The following is a 20585-nucleotide window of genomic DNA, read 5'->3' as shown; positions in this document are numbered from 1 at the left end:
TGTGGTCCTCCCACTGCAGCCACGGCCAGGACACTTGCACCGAGGAATGTTGCTCCTCCACCTTTTAGATGAGGCTTCCCTGGACATCTTCCTTTTGGTCTTCCTTTTGTTAGAAGGGGCTGCAGGGGTTAGGGAGGGGAAACTTTGTTGAACGTGCCTTCTGGTCGGCCCTGCACTAGTGGTGGCCTGCCCCCAACTTGATTTGTATGTTCGAAACACGGAAGAACAGCCCGTGAGCCCCGCACAGAACCTTCCTTGATGCCCAAGTCCATCTGAGTCCACCTTTTCGGGGCACTGTGGCCAGCCACTGGAAATGCCCCAGTCTGTCTGAAGAAAGGGACGCTTCCTAAAGAAATAGCTTCTCTAAAATCCCACCAGGCCGGACACAACTGGGAGATCCCTGCCTCTCCTCCAGCTTCATCGTTGAGCTCTAACTCCGCGCCGTGTGTCTGCGGCGTGGGGCTCTTGATGAACAGACGGTGTTCTCTTCTGTATAGGGGCCGACGGGGATGCTGGTGGACAAAAGCCTGTGTTAGGACAAAGAAATGCAGAGGGATAGCCTGGCTGGCTTTGGGATTCATAACATATCTTTGGGATCATAACATATCTAACAAGATATAGCAATCTTTTTTGATTTTTTTGAAGTTTAAACAAATAGTGTACTCTGCATGAATTTTGTCTTTCAACTGAATCATTCTAATGTGGAATTTATGATGCTATAGTACTAGTTTACAAAGAAAGTGGAGTAGGCTTCACATATCTCCATATCTTATATTGATGGCACTTAAATTCTAATACCAAACTGTTATTGTTTCATAAACTAGGAGAAAATTGAGCTGATAACGAGCAGGAGAAGCTGGCAGAAACAATAGATTTTCTACTCTTTCTTTCTATTGTGTGTAAGCCTAGTTACCCTAGTTGACCAGTTAATGACAACACATAATGAAATTTTCCTGGCTGCTAATTAATTAGCTCTAATTTCACTAGTTTTGTTACTGGTAAGGCTTCCACTAATTCTATGTGTGAATGTCTTCTTACCCTACTCATCCTATTTTCCTCTTTGAGCTTCCTCAAATGTAGAGAACCCATTTGATTGACTTAAGAGTCAGAAGAGACTTACAATCAGAGAAAAAGCAAAAAAGAATGACTATAATGCCAACTAGTATAACTATTAATTAGAACTTATGTTTTGAGGATTTTCAGACAGAAGAGGGGTAGAAATGATAATAGTTTAGTTTTAGGAAAGCTGTAGTACACAAATAGAACCCCAAATCACACCACAGATAATTTTCCAGGAATTTAATATATCTGATATACACTCAATTTGTGCCCATGAATGGTGAGCAACTGGAAGTAAAGGAGAATCACATAGTTACATTTCTGGACAAATCAGGTTATCAGAATGATGCAATAATGACAGTTTACCTCAGTCACTTCTTAGGCTTTCTTATTTACTATGCTAAATGTTAAATGAGATTCCTGAGTAAAAGCATTACAATGACTTCAGCATTGTGGGACACGAAACACAGTGAGAACTCAGAGCAGGGAAGGAAATAAGTCAGGTAAGCAGGAAAAAGAATTGAAAGAGCTGAAAGATGTATTACTTGGCTGTCAGGTGTTAGGAGAGTTTATTTGTGCTTCTTCTTAATCTTCATAACGCTCTTGTCAGAATGGTAGTAACATACCCATTTTTTTAGATGAGCGACCTTTAACTGTAGGTTGCACTTGATTGTCTGCCAGGTTTTCAAGTCTGTGATGGGGACAGTAATGTCAGAAATTTCAATCCCAGTCAAATCAAGAGCTGGTAGAAACACCATTAAGGAAGTGCATAGTTTTGACCCAAATTTAACCACATTAAAATGTTGTCCTTTCTTCTCCAGGATGATAGTCTGTATTTCAAGAAGAATTCTAATTCTTGCCCCATAACAATTTCTCTGAGTTCTTTGTGCCAACTAAAGCCTTTGATTGATTTTCGTATTAGCAAAGCCCTGGAATTCTATGCAAAATGCTATGAATAGTTATCTACCTATCTAATTATTTTTAGCAAAAGGATGCAGAGCCGTTATCAGATTCTCAAAACTCAATCAGATTATCTAACAGTGTACATTAAATGAGGTAATGAATGCCCTTTCTGGATCCAAACATTATAATATTTTTAATCCTTACCGTGGTGCCTGAAATGTCTATTATCTCTAATTATCAGTAAGGGAACTGAGGCGTCGTAAAGTCTAAGTAAGTGAGAGGTCTGGAATTCAAATCCAGGTCAGTTTCAGTCTTGAACACCCCTAATTCTGTAGCCTACACTGCATTCTATACTCTTACTGTAGATAATCAATAAATGTTCATTTATTTCCTTTACCCCAGTTGGGGACAAAGAACATGGGTGTGTGAAAGAAAGTACAGATCAGTTTTAATGTAAATGATATAATAATAATGCTTGTCAGCAGTTATGGAATATTCATATTGTGCTAGGAGTTGACCATTAAGTACTTTACAGGCATTCTTTTATTTAAAATCTCATATATATAATACCTACCTTAGGAAGTAGGTAATATAAATGTTGCCAAGGTGATTGAAATAACGTGGTCACGTACAGGCAATGAAACTGGGAAAGAGTTTTCTGGGCTGATGGTTGAATTTTGGCCAAGACATTAAGGGGAGAAGGGATGAGCACTGGTGGGGAGACTGAAAACTTATTCATCGTAGGGAGAAAGCACTGGTGGAAGCATTGTACTGCTTGCTTAAGAACTGTTACCCTCATAACCCCAAAACTGAGGTTTTGCTGAAAGCTGAAGGCAGATTTCTTGCAGTGTGAAAAAGAATTTACTGATATCTCTTCATCTCTTCACGTTTGAACACGACTGTTTTGCAGATTGGTTGAAATGACTCAAGTTCTCTTTCAGATCTGGACTAAATGTCTGTATCACAGCATCAGGGCCTATGAAGCAGCATTTGCAAGCCCATACTCACCTCCCCCCTTTTTAGTGTTTTGCACTCTGGAAAAGCAAACAACAGCAACAACAATATCTTACTTCCTTTTATCTATAGTTATTATTAATCTTGTCAAGAAACCCAATTTGATATATTTATGCTAAAATATAAATGAGATTTTTCCAGTTTTATTGAGATTGAATTGATATATAATATTCTATCTGTCCAAGGTGTACAATGTGATGATTGATATATATATATATATATATATATATATATATATATAGTGTGAAATGACAACCACAATAAGTTTAGTTAACCTTAATTCACATAATTACAAATTTTATTTTTGTGATGAGAACTTTCAAGATCTACTCTCTTAGAAACATTCAAACGTAAAATACGGTATTGTTAACTGTAGTGACCAAGCTGTACATGACATCACCATTACTCACTTATCTTATAACTAGAAGTTTTTATCTTTTGATCATCTTCACTCATTTTCCTCACCTCCAACCCCCAGCTCTGGCAACCATCATTCCATCCTTTCTATCATGAGTTCAGTATTTTAGATTTCACATATGAGATCCTAAAGTATTTATCTTTCTCTGTCTGACATTTCATTTAGCATAATGCCTCCTAAATCCACCCATGTGGTGACAAATAGCCAGATTTCCTTCTTTATCATGGCTGAATAATAGTAGGTTGTATGCACCCCATTGTCTTCATCCATTCATCCACAAAAAAACACTGAGGATGTTTCCATGTCTTGGCTACTGTATTGGGTTGGCCAGAAAGTTCATACAGTTAATGAATACACTGTTCAATAAAACTAGGTAAAAATGAAAATTGTGTCTTTTATTTTTACTTCAAATAAATCTTTGACAAAGCCAGCTAGGCATCCCTTTGAGTAATGACTTATATCATGTTGAAATATTTTAAACATATGAACAGTAATAGCTTAAATGACAAATGTTACTAATATTGACACAATTGATCAAGGAGAATATGTTAGAATATGTTAAAATGCAGATGGACAGTGAAAGAACAAATATAACTTTTTTTTTTTTTTTTTTGCGATATGCGGACCTCTCACTGTTGTGGCCTCTCCCGTTGCGGAGCACAGGCTCTGGACACGCAGGCCCAGCAGCCATGGCTCACGGGCCCAGCCGCTCCGCGGCATGTGGGATCTTCCTGGACCGGGGCACGAACGCGTGTCCCCTGCATCGGCAGGCGGACTCTCAACCACTGCGCCACCAGGGAAGCCCCCAAATATAACTTTTAACTAAATATTGTCTTGATATTTAGACCATTGGTTAAGAACATGATAACAGGTTTCATCCATTTCAAGAAAGCAGAATATTTGCAGATCACTTAACATTTACTAGGTATGTTAGTCTGGAAGGATATATTTCATTTACATGTGTCATTTAATTTAACCCCATCCCTCTGTAATAGATAGTGTTATCCCTATTTGCAGATAGGAAACAGGCTCAGAAAGATTAAGAATGTTACCTAATTCTAGTAAGTAGCCAAACCTAAACTGATCTAATTCCGGGGCAAAGCTCCTTCTGACACATCAGTGTGGGTCTTTATCTCTTTGAGAATTGTTGAACATTAAAAACCTTCTTCCAGGTAAATGCATAAAGAAACAACATGAGCAATGATATAACAATACAAGTCTCACTAAATAATTAGTGTGTTTGGCCTTGCTTTTGCTGATAGATCTTTTGCAAAATTGCTTTTCTCTGAGATAGTGGACTTCAAATATTTTCTTTGAAGACTTTCCTAAATTATACCTATCAGAAAGCTACTTTGCTTTAAGGCTAAAGAAAAATGAAAGCTTACTTAACTACACTTAGGTACCAGAGTCATACTATGAACTCTACACCTGCCAGGATTCACGCTAAGATAGGGTGGCTCCACAAACTGTCCATAGTACTGTGATTTCTTTCTGATATTTTGAAGTAGAAATAATTTAATAACTATTCACAAAAGAGAGAAACACTGTTTCTTGGTCCTCAGTATCATACTGCTGTAGGCTAATTCTCTCTTGTTACCCCTTAGTATAGAGAGTGTGTTTTGGGGACCCTCCTTCACGATCTTCTCCATTGCAAGAGCATCTTACATAAATCCAGGACTTCTCAAGCAGCCAGTTTTGCCAGATGGTCTTAGGGTTGGTTGTACCCATATATGGATAATCCTGAACTTCTCGAGTAAGGTCCTTATAGAGCATAATGGCTAAGAGAATTGGTGCTGATACCAGACCTGAGTCCAAATACTGCCTATGCCCCTAACTAGCTGTGTAACCTTGGAGAAGTAACTTAAGCCCCTTAAATGGATTAGATTTCTCACCCGGAAAATGGTATAATAAATGCATCTACCCTATATGGTCAGTGTGTAAATTAATCTAACTTGAGATGGTGCATGTTAAGCATTAGCACAGTGCCTGTCTCTTATTAGGAATACCTGCTTTTATTATTAATTATTCTCTATATTCCCAGGTTCAGCAAGGTGCCTAACATATAATAGTTGTTCAGCAAATATTTACTGGATTGAACGAGCTCTGAAATTTAAGCATTGGGTCAACAGCAAAGTAGTCACCCCACCATCATTTCTCCCACAGAAAGGGAGAATAGATGGAAGCCAGCCATCATACTTTCTTTTCTTATTCTAAACTTCCCATCCAGGCCCAGCAATAAAATAATCTTCCTGAACCCCAACAATTTCGAGAATTTTTCAAATCACTATTTGAAAATAGTTGGGTTTCCCTAATCTAATATGCCCCAGGACCCCAAGGTCACCAAGCTTATATTAATGAAGTCTAGTTAAGAGAAATGATTACAGTTAGTAAACCAACTACTTATGAGCTCATTGGGCTTTTTAAAATTTACTATCTGCACTTCATAGAGACACAAGTAGTTTGCTTTTGTAGGACACTCAACAGTCAAAGTAGTCTTTTAAAAAGTACAAATCAGATGCTATTATTGCACTGCTTCTAACCTCTAAAGGCTGTCTATTGTAAAGAGATTAAAATTTCAACTACTTAGCCAGGCTCACAGGGACCATGTGGTCTGGTCACTTACTACATCTTTCCCTGACCTTCATGGGGTTCGAGGCACAGTTATCTTTTTCAGTCCCTCAGATGCAACAAGCTCTACTTCTTGCTCTCCCAGCTTTAGATTGGCTAATCCTTCTACCCAGACCAATTTCCCTCTGATCACTAAGGCCTCGGTTCAAACGCCACCACTACTATCTTGACCAAAGAGACCTGCCTCCTCACTGCCTCTCCGTCCCATTGTCCAGTCGTATTTCTGTCGCTGTACAAAATTTATTTACATGTTGACTCTGTCTTCCTCCACCACTGGACATTTGCTTAAGAGCAAGGACTTTGTAATTTTTTGCTCACCACTGAATCTTCCAAGGCTTGCAGCAGACACTGGCACATAGAAGGTGTGTAGGAAATGTGTGTCTAATAAATGAATAAATATGTGAATGGAAGAAAACTGTAAAACACTAACACAAGAATATTCTTCTTTCAAAAGAATAATGAAAAATAATTTCATTCAATAAGAATTATTCTTAGTTACTGATACATGACTTAGTAGTTCCCATTCAATTTAAAATGTTCCATTTTTTCCTGATACTTCACAAGTCATTAATTAAATGTTGCTCACATTTAAGGCCAATCTGTGAGACATTATTTAACTTGTCCAGCATTAACCCAGCATTAACTTAGGTGGGGCTCCACCAAGTACTGATCATGTGACCTTGGCCTTTCATTGCCTCAGTTTTCTCATTTGTAACATGGGTATAATAATAGGCTGATTTCATAGGCCTATGAGGAGGAAAACCTCATATATATATATATATATATGTGTGTGTGTATATATATATGTATTTAAACAGTGTCTTAGAATAGTGTCTGGCACATGATAAGCTTTATAGAGTATTGACTGCTGTTACTAGTACTGTTATTATGAGAACTAACTGTTGAGAATAATCCTTCATATACTGGTTTATTCCACTGAAGATAAAGGAAACTAATAGAATATTAGAAATCTGATTAAATACAGAAAGCCAGTAAAATATACCAAGACAGAAGATGATGAGAGTGTAAAAGCATAGAAGAAAAAAAACGGTTTTTGTTTTTCTTTTTCTTTTGTAAAGAAGGAAAAAGCCTAGAAATAGGACAAAAACTATTCATTGGCTATACTGACATGGAGATCGCTGGTGACCTTCATAAGTAAAATTTCAGGACAGTGGGCAAAGAGCTTACGGTGAGAGAAGTCAGATGGATGTAAATTCTAGAGTAAATGGGACGTGAGGACATGGAAACAGTATATGAAGATAACAATTTTGAAAAGTTCAGACAGGAATTGGCTAAAGAAGATATGCAGGGATTAGGGGAGGAGGGAGGCTTTCATGTTACACGTATAGTTTTTAACATTTTAAGTTGGAGTTACTAGTCTAGAATGAGGTTGAATTTTGGCAAGAATCATTCATAAGGAGTAGATGGGTTGTAGAAAATGCAGTGCTGTGAAGTACTTGAGAAGATGAGAGAAAATGAAATGCTATCTGTAGTGCACATGGCCTTTTAACTTTCACTCGTGTAGTAAAAGGGAATACAAAGATCAGCGCAAATGCTAATGAATTAATGGATTTGGCAGTGGACTATTTACTGACTTCTGAGTTCTTAATGAGCTGTGAAGCACCTCACCAGCTCAGAATGAAGGAAGTAGAGAGGATGGAGGGACATTTGAGGAGGGCAGGTAAAGCTTCTCAAAAAAATAGTCCTTAAGGAGAATTAGAAAGAACGTACTGTAAGTCAGAGCAGTATTTCCAGTCTTGAAAATCCATTTGAAGTTGGTGATTATTAATTTATTGGAATACCAATTTGCCCTGCCACATGATTTTTCTCCAGCTACCTGGATATAAGTTACACAGAGGCAGAAAAGAGTGAGAGATAACAATCGAGGGAAAATACAATTAGTATTTTTTTAAGCTTTTTCCACTTCCCCGCTCCAACTCTGGGGAGCCTTCCCGGACATGGCTGCCCTCCCAGCCTCCAGTGGCACTCTGTTATCAAAGAATTCAAAGAAATGGAACATAGGTTTCCAACTTATTAATTTAGCAAAATCGAAAATTATATATAATGTCTTCTGTTGGCAAAGTTTCTTGCAATATAATTTGGTTCCATCTTTTGACAAGTAATTTGGCAATGTCTAGCAAGATAAAAATGTTAATAGCTTTTTACACATTAATTCTAATTCTGGAAGCTTATGCCAATAAATAATTTATAATCCAGAAAATTATTATATAAAGATGCTCATTGTTATGTCATTTGTAATAACAAAAAATTGGAAACACCTTTAATTGTTAACAGTAGGAAAACAGTTTAGGAAATTATATCCACTTAGTAGAAAATTACACAGTTACTATATTATAATTACAAGATGATGGAGCAAAATAGAATAATGCTTAATAAAGAAAGAATGAAGAAAGCTGACCTAAATTTGTGTCTTCCTTATGACAGTAATTATGTAAACATATTTATTAAAACTTAAAACCAAAGTAAAGTTTTAAAAGCTCTGTACCAGTAATGGGGATTTTATGTTTGTTTCAAAATATTTTTTAACATAACTCTTATAATTATATTTTTTCTACTCCTTTTCTTAAGAATTTCTGATTATTACCTCATTTTTCATTTCATAGTTTCAAATAAAGTCAGCAATTTTATCATCAGAGAAGATTAGACTTATTTGACAGTTCATAATTCCAAGTTTTTTGGTATAAAAAGACCATATACACTTGTAGGTACTTTCAAAAAATAAGATTTTGAGAATTTTTTTTTTTTTTTTGCTTAGTCTTTCCTAGTATGGAGATTAAGCAAACTACCTAAAATTACCAGCCATTCTTTTTTCGTTTTTCTCATTTTATTTACAGAAATGATAACAAATGAGTCTGCAGTTGCCTCTGCCAATTTCTTAAATCCTCTATTATCCACATTATGAAATCATACTAATATGAATGCTTCCAGTATTTTCAGAGCTCTTTAGTTATTATACTTTAGCATTCTGTATGAAGTATCTTATGTAAGTGTAAAATTTAGACTCAACTTCTGGAAGCTTTTGATTTCTTGGTTCAAAAGTGAGAGATCCTTAGTTCAGCCATATGATTAACAATTACTTGTATAGTAGGAATCTCCTAAATTATTGTTTTATGGATACCTGGCAGTTTTCTTGCCATTTCTCAGAAGTTCTCTATTAAACACATTCTCTCTCTCTCTCTCTCTCTCTCTCTCTCTCTCTCTCTCTCATACACACACACACACACATTGTGATTAAAAGCACAGACTTTGGCATTATGAAGTCTAAGGTTCAATTTCTAGTTCTGTAGTTTCTGGGCCACCTCACTTTAGGCAAGTAACCTAATATCTCTTAACCTTGTTATTTTCATCTGTAAAATGGAGATTACAATTATATCCGACAATGCTCAAAACATCCGTAATGATTTTAGAGTTTCAGAGTCAGGTACAAGCAGGCACTCAGTAAATGGCTAGTGCTTTTATTACTTTATTATTATTTAGGTCTTGATTTTCCTTGAGTCTGTGAGTCCCCATAATGAAATGTAATTTCCAGTAGATTGAGTAACACCTGTGTTCACCAAAAATTGTAACTGAGTTCATTACTTTCTGTGCAACCCAGATTAGTTTTCTGCCTTTTTTTCTGTGCTGTATGTAGGTGTTCAATCGATTTATTTAATAAATGTGTGAATGCATGCGTGCGTAGATGAATTTTTAAATGTTTCTTTTTGAGAAGGTAGAACAGATGTGACACAGTTGAACAGATAAGAAAATAGTCCATGGAAAAAATGGCAAAGTCACGTATGTGCCCAGGGCCAGCCTAAGGAGAATTACTTTTTTTTTTTTAAGGGGAAATGTGTTGAATAGCTTATTTTAATTATTTTTAAAAGTTAAGTACAGGGACTTCCCTGGCGGTCCAGTGGTTAAGACTTCGCCTTCCAATGCAGTGAGTGTGGGTTCAATCTCTAGTCGGGGAGCTATGGTCCCACATGCCTCACAGCCAAAAATCCAAAACATAAAACAGAAGCAGTATTGTAACAAATTCAATAAAGACTTTAAAAAGTGGTCCACATCAAAAAAAAAAAAGTTAAGTACAAAAATTTGCTGATGATTAACATATTTAGCACCAATAAAATAATGTGAGATTAGCTGTACTAAAACAGAATGTTGAGCTACATTCACATTAAGTGACATTATATAGTCTAAATTTGTGGAAAACTTCTGAAATGGCTGATAAAAAGGAAGATGGTGAGTGATCTTTGAGCAGAAAAAGACAGAAAGAGAAATGGCCTTTTCTACATCCTATTGTGCCTCTAAGTAAAATGCTTGGTAATCTAGCTACAAAGCTATATGTCATTTGGCTTTAGGCACCTACTGTGATTTACCTTGTGAAGATCAGATTTTGCCATGGATAGGATCTGTAAAAGTATCACACATTCCAGTACCATTGGCAACCACAGCTACCAAAAACTCCAATTTAAATTGATGAACCTAATATCAGATGATAGTATCATTTCCTTGTGGGTGTTTTGGGAAAAGGTGGGTAGGAAATGTATAAAAGTGAATACTTTATCAACTGAAAAAACAATTCATCATTTTGAAAACATAAAATACATTAAAGTTGTTATAGCATCAGGCATTAATATTTCACTGTACTTTAGACATTGCCTACAATCAACATTTTCTGCTCTTTGAAACAAAATCATGCTTGTGGTATGCATTAATCATATAAAAGATTAAACACTGAAAAGAAATTCAGCCTTTAAAGACAATTTGCTTTGATTTATTCAGTGGGTTCTTCCAAAAAGTTTATACCAAGAATTATTGCTTGTTGCATTGGAGTTACAAATTCTTTCAGAGTTACTTAGTATTTTCTGTAATATCAGTATCAAGGAAGGTTAATCAAATTTACGTATTTATTAGGAAATACAGGCACATAATCATAAAACAAGAAAACACAGCCGTTTTTATAGACTTTATTTTTTAGAAGTGTTTTAATTTTACAGAAAAATTGAGAAGATAGTATAAAGTGTTTCCATATACACTATACCCATTTCCCTCTATGATGATCCACTTACATTAGTATGTTACATTGTTACAATCAATTAACAAATATTGATACATTATCATTTACTATAGCCCATCCATTAGTCCAGTTCCTTAGTTTTTACCTAATGTCCTTTTTCTATTCCAGGATTTCATCCAAAACATCACATTACATTTAGTTGCCGTGTTTCCTTAGGCTCCTCTTGGGTTTGATAGCTTCTCAGATTTTCCTTGGATGACCTTGACAATTTTGAGTCGTTAGGTTTTTGTAGGATGCCTACTACTAGAATTTGTTTGATGCATTTTTCATGATAATATTGGGATTATGTGTTTTGGGGAGGAAGACCACAGAGTAGAAGGGTTATTTTGTCAGATCACATCAAGTGTACAAAGTATCAATATGCATTATGAATGCTGAGGTGGACCTTGATCACCAGGCTGAGGTAGTGTTTTTCAGGTTTCTCCATCGTAAGATTACTGTTTTCCCTTTTTCATACTGTACTTGTTTGGAAGGAAGTCAATATGCTCAGCCCACAACTAAGGAATAGGGAGTTATGCTTCAGATGGAGTACTACATAAACTATTTGGAATTCCTTTGCACTGGAGATTTATCTATTCTCCTGCGTTTATGTATCCAATTATTTATTTATATCAGAAGAACTCATGGATTTTTATTTTATACTTTGGGTTATAATCGAATTCTACTTTAGTTACTTTGTTCCTCAAATTGCTCTAGTCCTGACCCTTGTGAACTCTTTTCAGTTGGCTCTTGTGCCACTCTGAGGTATCCCCATCCTATATTTTTTTTGGAACTTCCTTACTTTCTGACACTATAAGATGGTCTTGCATATAAATCTTGTATATTTACTGCCCCAGTCCTAGAATCAGCTATTTCTTCAAGGATAACTAGGTCTTTTTAGTGGAGAACGGTATTAGACAGCAGGATCTGGGTGTGGGGTGTGCTAATTGCTGCTAGGATGTCATTGCTTCTAGATCTTCTCAGCTGACAGAGCAAAGAGATAATATGTGTGCACATTACCCATGTATATGCACATATCTGTAAGTATCTCTCTACATGACCATGTGTATTAAGGTAATATGAAGCAATATTAAGCTAAACATGAATGTATATTGATGTTTCCAACTTTAATCTGTTACCACATAGATCATCTTAGCCTCATCTCTTGCTTATCTTTAAATTTCAACTCCAGCACAACACTTGGCTTTTAGAAGTATGAAAATCAAATTGTAGCAACTTTGGGAAGCCACATCATCTAGCAAAATAATTCTTAAAGGGCAAGGTGTATATCATCAAATTTTAATTTACAGTCAGCAGTACTTTTTAACATCAAAAGGCCTCCAGACCTCTGCTTCCAAGAAGATGAAGTAGCCCATTTCTCCCAGGTTCTCCCACTTAAAACTAAAACCCTGAACATAACAACAAACAAACAGGAAGACGCTGAAAGGTGGAAATGAGAAGGCAGACTTAACTAAGGACTTTGGGACTTGAGGAATGACATGGTGATGAGTCCCCTGTGTTTCCTGTTGCTTCCCATACATCCTGGAGAGGGTATTACAGGACCCCCAATCAATAACCACCAACAGAACAACAGACAAAAAAGCTTCAAAAAAACCCCTACAAAACCCTGTTCCCCCTAGCCAAAGTATGAGGAAAGGGGTTGCTAAAGACAGAAGACCATTTGGGCAATAATATACACACCACTCGAGCCAAGTGCCAGTGGAATATACACACTACTCGAGCCAAGTGCCAGTGGAATATTGCACCCATCCCCTACGTCCTGTTGTTTCAGTTGGGCCAAGGTAGGATTTGATCTTCCACACCACCCCACTCCTGCCTTCCAGAAGAGCCAGCGCTCTGATTCCCCACCAGGGTTGTTTCAGTGTGGTCCAGTGGTGAGCTGAGCTTCCAACCCTTTCCATGAGCAAACAGACTTTAAAAGGTGGTGCCTGACAGGCTAGTTAACACTGGGCTGCCCTCACACAGTCGTGGGGTCCACTGGTGGGACTTAGCATTCATCTCTCCCTGACATCAATAAGAATAGGGTGTTACAGATTGGAGGGAGTAGGCACCCCACTAACCCCCAACACATGATGTCAGTGAGACCCACTGGGGTGCTGAATCCCCATAACCGTCCTGAGGCAGTAAGACAGAATGAGGTGGCACAAGCAGGGCTAGTTGGCACTTCTCTTCCTCTTACCCTGGTGTCAGTGGGGCCAGCAGGTAGCTGACCATCTACCCACACCCGGCATCAACAAGAAGGAATGAAGCGGGAGGAAGGACAGCAAACAGTTCACTTCTCCCCTCCCCTGGTGTCAAGAAAACTACTGGGGAGATGAACTTCCACTCCTACTAAAAGGCAACACAATGATATTAATGTTCCCACTTTTGGGGGGAAGGTGTCAGAAGGGCCATAGGCTAGCTGAACTTCTACTTGATCTGTCTGCAGTGAGACAATGTAAGTGCCCACTTATGCTGGGGTATTGTCAGTAGGGCCCAATGGAAATCTGTACGTCACCCCCCAGTCCTCATACTACGCCTCAAATAGGATGACTTCCATCTAAAAAGTAATAATAAAATTAAATGGGATACAGAGTCATATAATAACTCCCAATGTTTAGAATACAATGGAAAAATACTCATGACACCAAGAACCAGGAAATCACAGAATAAATGAGAAAAGACAATAAACATACACCAACACTGAGATAAAACGTCTATTGATATGATCAGACAAGGATTTTAAATAAGCTGTCACTTAAATGCTTCAATTAGCAATTATGCGTTCCTTGACAGAAATGGGAAAAATAGAAAATGTAAACAAAAGACGAAGTTATAACAATAAAAACAAATGAGAACAGTAGAACTGAAAAATACAACAATGAAAAAACTTTGCTCAAGAGTAGAGTGGAGATTACAAAGCATAGAATCATGAACTTAGAAGAGATCAGTACAGTGTACCATATGTACAGAGAAAAATAGACTGAGGGGTAGAGATGGGAGAAAGAACAGGATCTCAAGAACGTGTAAATAGTAACAAAAGCACTAACGTTCATATCATCAAAGTTCCAGAATGGAAAAAGAGAGCAAGTAGGACTGACAAAGTATTCAAAGAAATCATGACTAAAAAGTTCCCAGTTTTTTAGAAGACATAAACACAAATTCAAGAATCCGAACAAACCCAAAGAGGAAAAACGCAAAGATATCCTTGCCAAGACGCATCATAATTAAACTTCTGAAAAGTGGAGACAAAAAAAATCTCGCAAGTGGACAGGCAGAAACAATGCATCACTTATTGAGAAACACCAATTCCAATGACAGCATATTTCTTGTCTAAAACTCTGGAGTCAGAAGCATTGACATAACATTTTTCAAGTGCTCACAGAAAAGAACGCTCAGCCACAAATTCACACTTTTATCTCCACTTTCCTGTTTGACTTACATTAATGGACTACTAACTCATCTTTCTATATCCGGGACTGCCGTCACCCTTCTCCAAAAATCTAGTCACAGTATTTCCAGAGTGATCGTTCTGAAAATGAAACAAATGTTTCTTATAAAAATACCTGATTGTGTTATGAAACTTGTCTCTCTTCTAAGTTACCAGTTAAAATCCTTCAGTGGATTCCCATCTTTCTGGGAGTAAAATCTCACATCCAAACTCTCTTTGTCCTTTTGGGCTGCTGTAAGATTATACTGCAGGTTGGGTGGCTCATAAACAACAGGCATTTTTTTCTCACAGTTCTGGAGGCTGCAAGTGCAAGAATAGGGTGCCAGTACGGTCAGATGAGGGCCCTCTTGAGTTCCAGACTTCTCACTGCAACCTCACACGGCAGAAGAGCTTCAGGAGCTCTGTGGGGTCTCCTGTGTAAGAGCACTAATACCGTAATCATTTCCCAAAGGCCCCACCTGCTAATACTATCACCTCCGGAAATTAAGATTGCAACGTATACATTTGGAGGGGAACACAAAGACTAGACCGTAGCACTTAGTGTACATGCAGGGACCATTCATGGTCTGGCTTCTACCACCCTCTCCATTGTCTTCTTTTCTTACACTCCAGTGAGCATTTCTTTTTTTTTTTTTTTTTGCGGTACGCGGGCCTCTCACTGTTGGGGCCTCTCCCATTGCGGAGCACAGGCTCCGGACACGCAGGCTCAGCGGCCGTGGCTCACGGGCCCAGCCGCTCTGTGGCATGTGGGATCTTCCCAGACCGGGGCACGAACCCGTGTCCCCTGCATCGGCAGGCGGACTCTCAACCACTGCGCCACCAGGGAAGCCCCAGTGAGCATTTCTTATACTGATTATGAATGGAACTCCTTTCTGGACTGATCCTTAACCATTCATTTTCTGGCAAACATGAATTTATCTTCTCTTTTCCTCAAAAATTCACCCTTCTTTCGTGTTACATATCCATTTCAATTGCCTTCTACAGGAAGCCCTACTGATATCCCCCATATACTACTCTCCACAGCGTGCATTAAGGTCTTACCGTGTCCTCCTATAGCACTCTATAATAATTTTTACGGTAACTATGGATTTTCTTATTTGAGTGTCACAATACATTGACTTCTAGGTGGCACGATAATGATTTTAGTAACAGTAACACTGGTGCCTAGTTTAACCCATGGCATACTTTAGGTGTTCAATAAATGTTGGTTGAATTAGTGAATGAATGAATGAATGAATGGTCAGTTTGAAATCTTAATCATGTTACTTTTCAAAAATCTGTTAAAAAGATACCCACATTTTTCCAGACGATTAGGGACTTAGGATCTTCAACTTGATTTAATAGAGGAAATTTTTACTCATACATCATGCTTAAATACCTCAAAGTAAAACCATTAACCCAGGAATTTAAGGTTATCCAGTTGGACTTGCAAGCCAGTAATTAATATCTCCTGCCCCGACTGTATTAGATGGTTTCACTGTTCCACTCATATCTCCCCAGCACTCATCATTCCACTATATGCTGATAGACTCATGCTACCACCTGCAATTATCCACCTTAAGGCAGGCCAGAAATGTACAGGAGTTAATGTATCTGGGTGTAGCTTTCAACCAAGGACAGAGGGGACTGGAAGATAAGTACTTCAAGTTTCTCACCGATTCTTGGGATAACTCTGAGACATGTTCTGTAGAGTTTCACAGAACTCCCCTGAACTACTGGCAGCAGTTCCCTGCAGGAGTAATTTATTCAGCAATGCACCTCTGTTGTCTTCCTTCCATGCCTCCATTCTCAATTCCCACTCCACTTGTGAGTTTTCTGGAAGCACCACCCAGATGAACAGTTTGCATTCAAATTATTGCCTCAGGTTCTGCTTCTAGGGGAATTCAATTTATAGCCTCCTAACAATCCGGTGCTCCTTACAGAGCCATCACTGGTACAAGTACCAAGGCATGGCACATTATGTATCACTCCTCCTAAATCCTAATATTTTTAAACAGATAGGAAAGAGCATGACCTTGAAGAGAAAAATCGTTTATGAGAATGGCCAATGGATAAAGGGAAGGAGAGACAGTGCCATTTGTTTTCCATTAATGATAGTGTGAAATTTATGGGCAGATGGTCTAACAGGTGTGACTATAATTTGAGGAGCCTGCTCCCTTGGTTACAGAAGACTGCTATTGTTATTATTATGGAGGCACAACCTCATGACTTTATTGCTTCACTTGATGTAGCCTTTTCCTTTACCCTTAAATCTTTCTACATCACTGAATTGCAGCCAATAGCTTTATTTTCTCCCTATGGCTCCATCACAAAAAAAGACGCACATGTGCACACACACACACACACACACACAGAGTTTTGTGTATGCCAGTGCTTGAAAAGACAGGCTCATGGTGCATGTATGCAATGGATATTGTACATTACAGGTCTCTGTGAAATAGTCTTCTGCAGGTTCCTATGTTTATTTTATGAATAATTAACTTTAGTAAAGTTAATTTCCTGAAGATCTTGATGAAGACTGAAGAAAGGAAGTAAATTTTAAAGAAAAAGACTTAGAAACTTGCCCTTTTTGCCCTCTCTTTGTATCTTAATGAACAAAGGATAACTGGGCCTTTTTTGAAGTCTTTGCTTGAGTTGAAGACACAAAATGCAACCTGTACTCTTATCATAATATGTACAGTTTATGAGTACACAAACTTATAAACCGTGAATTTCCCTAAAGTTATTATACCATTTAGAAGATGTTTGCTTGGACGTTTACTTAAAACCAAACAATTGAGGTCTATATGTCCAAATAATTTCCTTCTCTCTTGCTGTCTCCATTTCAGTTTCCTGAGTTTCTGGGAAGGCCTGGTTTCCCCAAAGGAACGATTTCTGGTAGAAGTCTGAAGGTCTGACCCAAGAAAAATAATCCAGTATAGCCAATGAACTGAGGACAAGAAGGTTTCCAATCAGGTAGGAACATTTAATCTCTTACATTACAATCACCTTAAGTAAGGTGTGCTGATAGCTGGATATGATTTAACTGCTTGGAAAAAGATGCATATATAACCTACCCCACAAGGAAGCTGTTCTCAATTCCCTTAGTGGTTGTGGTGTTTATCGGAGAGTGCCTTGGGGGAAGATGAATACAATAACAGTATGATGCTTTTTTTTTCATTTTTAGCTCATTGTTGCCAAGTACACATGGTGATCTTGGTGCCTGTGGTTTAATCCCAGGAGGTTAGATATGTGGAACAGCACATTAACCCTTTTTAGTGTTTTCTCCCAAGACAAATCATTTTTATAGGTTGTCTCCATGGTCTTCTAGTTCCTTATCAAAATTAAGCGTCAAGTCTTCTAAGTGAGCAATAGCCCCAGTCAGTGTGCGGAAATCAGCTTGGTTCTTACTGGGGCACATCTTCTTGGTCTTGGCACAAAGTGAGTTCACATAGGGAGTTAGAAGGAGGAGAATGGGGCATGCGAAAGGGGAGTTCTCTGTTCTCATTTACCTATGCATGTTGAACCTCCACTAACAGTTTTATTTTCATTAGCAATTTGTGCTAAAAACCTAGGGTAGGGCTTCCCTGGTGGCGCAGTGGTTGAGAGTCCGCCTGCCGATGCAGGGGACACGGGTTCGTGCCCCGGTCTGGGAAGATCCCATATGCCGTGGAGCAGCTGGGCCCGTGAGCCATGGCCGCTGAGCCTGCGTGTCCGGAGCCTGTGCTCCGCAACAGGAGAGGCCATAACTGTGAGAGGCCCGCGTACCGCAAAAAAAAAAAAAAAAAAAAAAACTTAAGGTAAAGGGAATAATGAAGCTGTCCCATTATATGGCAGGACAAAAGATAGTAGTGACATCAAAATCAGGGCCTATCCATCTCATTTGCAGTTATATACTCAGTGTTTAGCATAGCATTTGACCCCTCATCAGTATTCAATAAGAAGATGCGTGTTGAATGACTTAAGGATGAATTAATGAATGAAAAAAGTTAATATGGTAGAAAATGTGTTTTATCCTTGTATTTTCGTGTGTTGACTTCTGTATTTCAAGACCCAGCACTGTAACTGACACATAGAATATAAGCAATAAAATTTGTTGAAAGAATGAATGAGTCCCCACAATTCTAAGAATAATTTTAAGACCAACACAGACCCCATATCTGCCAAGGTCTATGACAGAAGTATCCAGAGAAGAAAGCCTGATCTCAGCTAGTGGTAGAGCTGACAGAATTTATCTAGTTTTAATAATTTACAGCTCATCCCATTACATTTAGGCATAGTACCTACATGAGCCATACAATTAAATGTTGACTGAAAAAAATGCACAACCTAAAAGTTGAGAATTGTTTTATTTAAAAAAAAAAGAATTATGTTTTATTTGGAGGACATACTGAGGACTTAAGTCAGGAGACAGCCTCTCAGATAGCTCTGAGGGACCGTTCTGAAAAGGTAAGGGAGGGCACAGGATATTTAGGGGGTTTTGCAAAAAAACCCAAAAAAACAGGTAGTTGGAACATCAACATCTAGCTCCCCCAAGGTAGACTGCAGTGTGTTACCCTTTCCTCGGCCTACCTTGGGGCACCCTGAAGGGCCTACAGGTCTGAGTGTGGCCCAGCAAGCCCAGGGGAGCCGGCGGGTCCTCAGAGTTCTTGTCCTGAAACTGGCGCTGACGCGACGGGGCCACGAATCTCTAGACGCTTACTGCCGTTAAACGAATGCAGAACTGCGACTAAGGCCTCAGGGAACCTGCTTCACGCCTGCCCTTCTGGATGGCAAATCAAGACCTTACGTCGAGGCTAGGGCCCACGTTGAGATTCCCCTTAGCTCTAGAGCAGGGCAGGAAGAGCTCCCACCCAGGACCTGGAAGCACCCTCTTTCTTTCGAGAAAACTCTTTTTCTTCTCAGAGCCATGCCTACACGGATGAGCATCCGGGCCACATCAGTGTTTTTCACGTAGCTTCAAGGCCGCATAAATGCAGCTTTCAAGGTGGGAAAACAAGGCCTGTCTCAAACGGCCGACATTTCCAGGTTGACATGGGGCAGAATCTTCAGTGGCTTGTACCAAGCCAAAAAGACCAAGCTTCTCACTGAGTCCTTCCACAATCAACTTTTCTAGGCAGCGTGTTCTTCCTGAGGTGAACTGCCTAAACGAAAGAATGCGCTAGGGCTCCTAGGGTCCTGCGAATCTTCCAAAAGCCTGCAGCGTTACAGTAGACACTGTGCTCTAGATGCACTTGGACCGCAAGCCGACTTTCTCCTTGAGGCAGGTTGACTTCAGGTATGAAGTACTGGGAGGAATTGTAAGCAAAGTGTTTTTCTCAGTATAGCTCCGACTGTGGCAACGGGGCCAGCGATGACAATGAAGCAGACTTCCATGGCCTGCTGCAGCTGCTACAGTCATCTTCCTGAGGCTGCTGGTGAGCTGAGGAAATCTAGCTCCCCCGAGGACGTGTGCAACATGCTGCCGTTCACTCGGCGCACACACGGGTGCTCCGAAGTGTCTCCGTGTCTGAATGTCGCTCCTCAACTGAGGAGAGCCTGGGGGTACTCAGGGCCCTGGCACGGAAACGGGTGCTTTCGCGAGGAGTCTAGGAGTCCTGAAAATCTTACTACAGTTCGACTAAAGCAGAACGGCGACTACTGCCTAATGGAAACTGCTGCACGCCTTTCATTCAGCATGCAGTTCAGGGCCTTATTTCGGGGCTGCTGCTCAGTTGAATTTCCCTTTAGCTATAGAGCAGGGAGGATGAGCTCCCAACCAGGAACAGGAAGCACTGTGTTTCTTTCTTTAAAACTCTTTTTTTTCTCAGAGCCACGCCTGCAGGGACTAGAAACACGGCAACAACAGTGTTTTTCAGTTTCTTTCTGGCCGCAAGAATGGAACTTTCAAAATGGGAAAACCAGGCTTTTCGCTATAGACGCCATGTCTAGATTGACACACAGCCTAAATACGTGTGTTTTCTAACAAGTAAAAGAGACACAAGCTACCCACTGTGCCCTAAACTGAATCAACTTTTTAAAGCAGGGTGTTCTGCGACTAGCGAACTGCCTCAATGAAGGGATGCCTTCGGTCG

At 39.1% G+C, this 20585-nt stretch overlaps 1 protein-coding gene across 1 annotated transcript in view; it reads left to right on the top strand.

Moving 5' to 3' along the window:
* Positions 1 to 19311, top strand: part of LOC308610552 (uncharacterized protein) — a gene marked incomplete at both ends in the record, with an annotated part of 39920 nt that extends 20609 nt beyond the window's left edge. Inside the window, 2 exons of the mRNA XM_081259644.1 lie at positions 14824 to 14949; positions 19101 to 19311. Of these exons, the coding sequence (XP_081115770.1) occupies positions 14824 to 14949; positions 19101 to 19311 (337 nt within the window). The remainder of the gene's footprint in view (positions 1 to 14823; positions 14950 to 19100) is intronic.
* Between the last annotated feature and the right edge of the window lie 1274 nt (positions 19312 to 20585).

This window comes from Mesoplodon bidens, assembly GCF_964165515.1.
Source record: "Mesoplodon bidens genome assembly, contig: HAP1_SCAFFOLD_398, whole genome shotgun sequence".
NCBI lineage: Eukaryota > Metazoa > Chordata > Mammalia > Artiodactyla > Ziphiidae > Mesoplodon > Mesoplodon bidens.
This window is presented reverse-complemented; position numbering and strand designations above follow the sequence as displayed.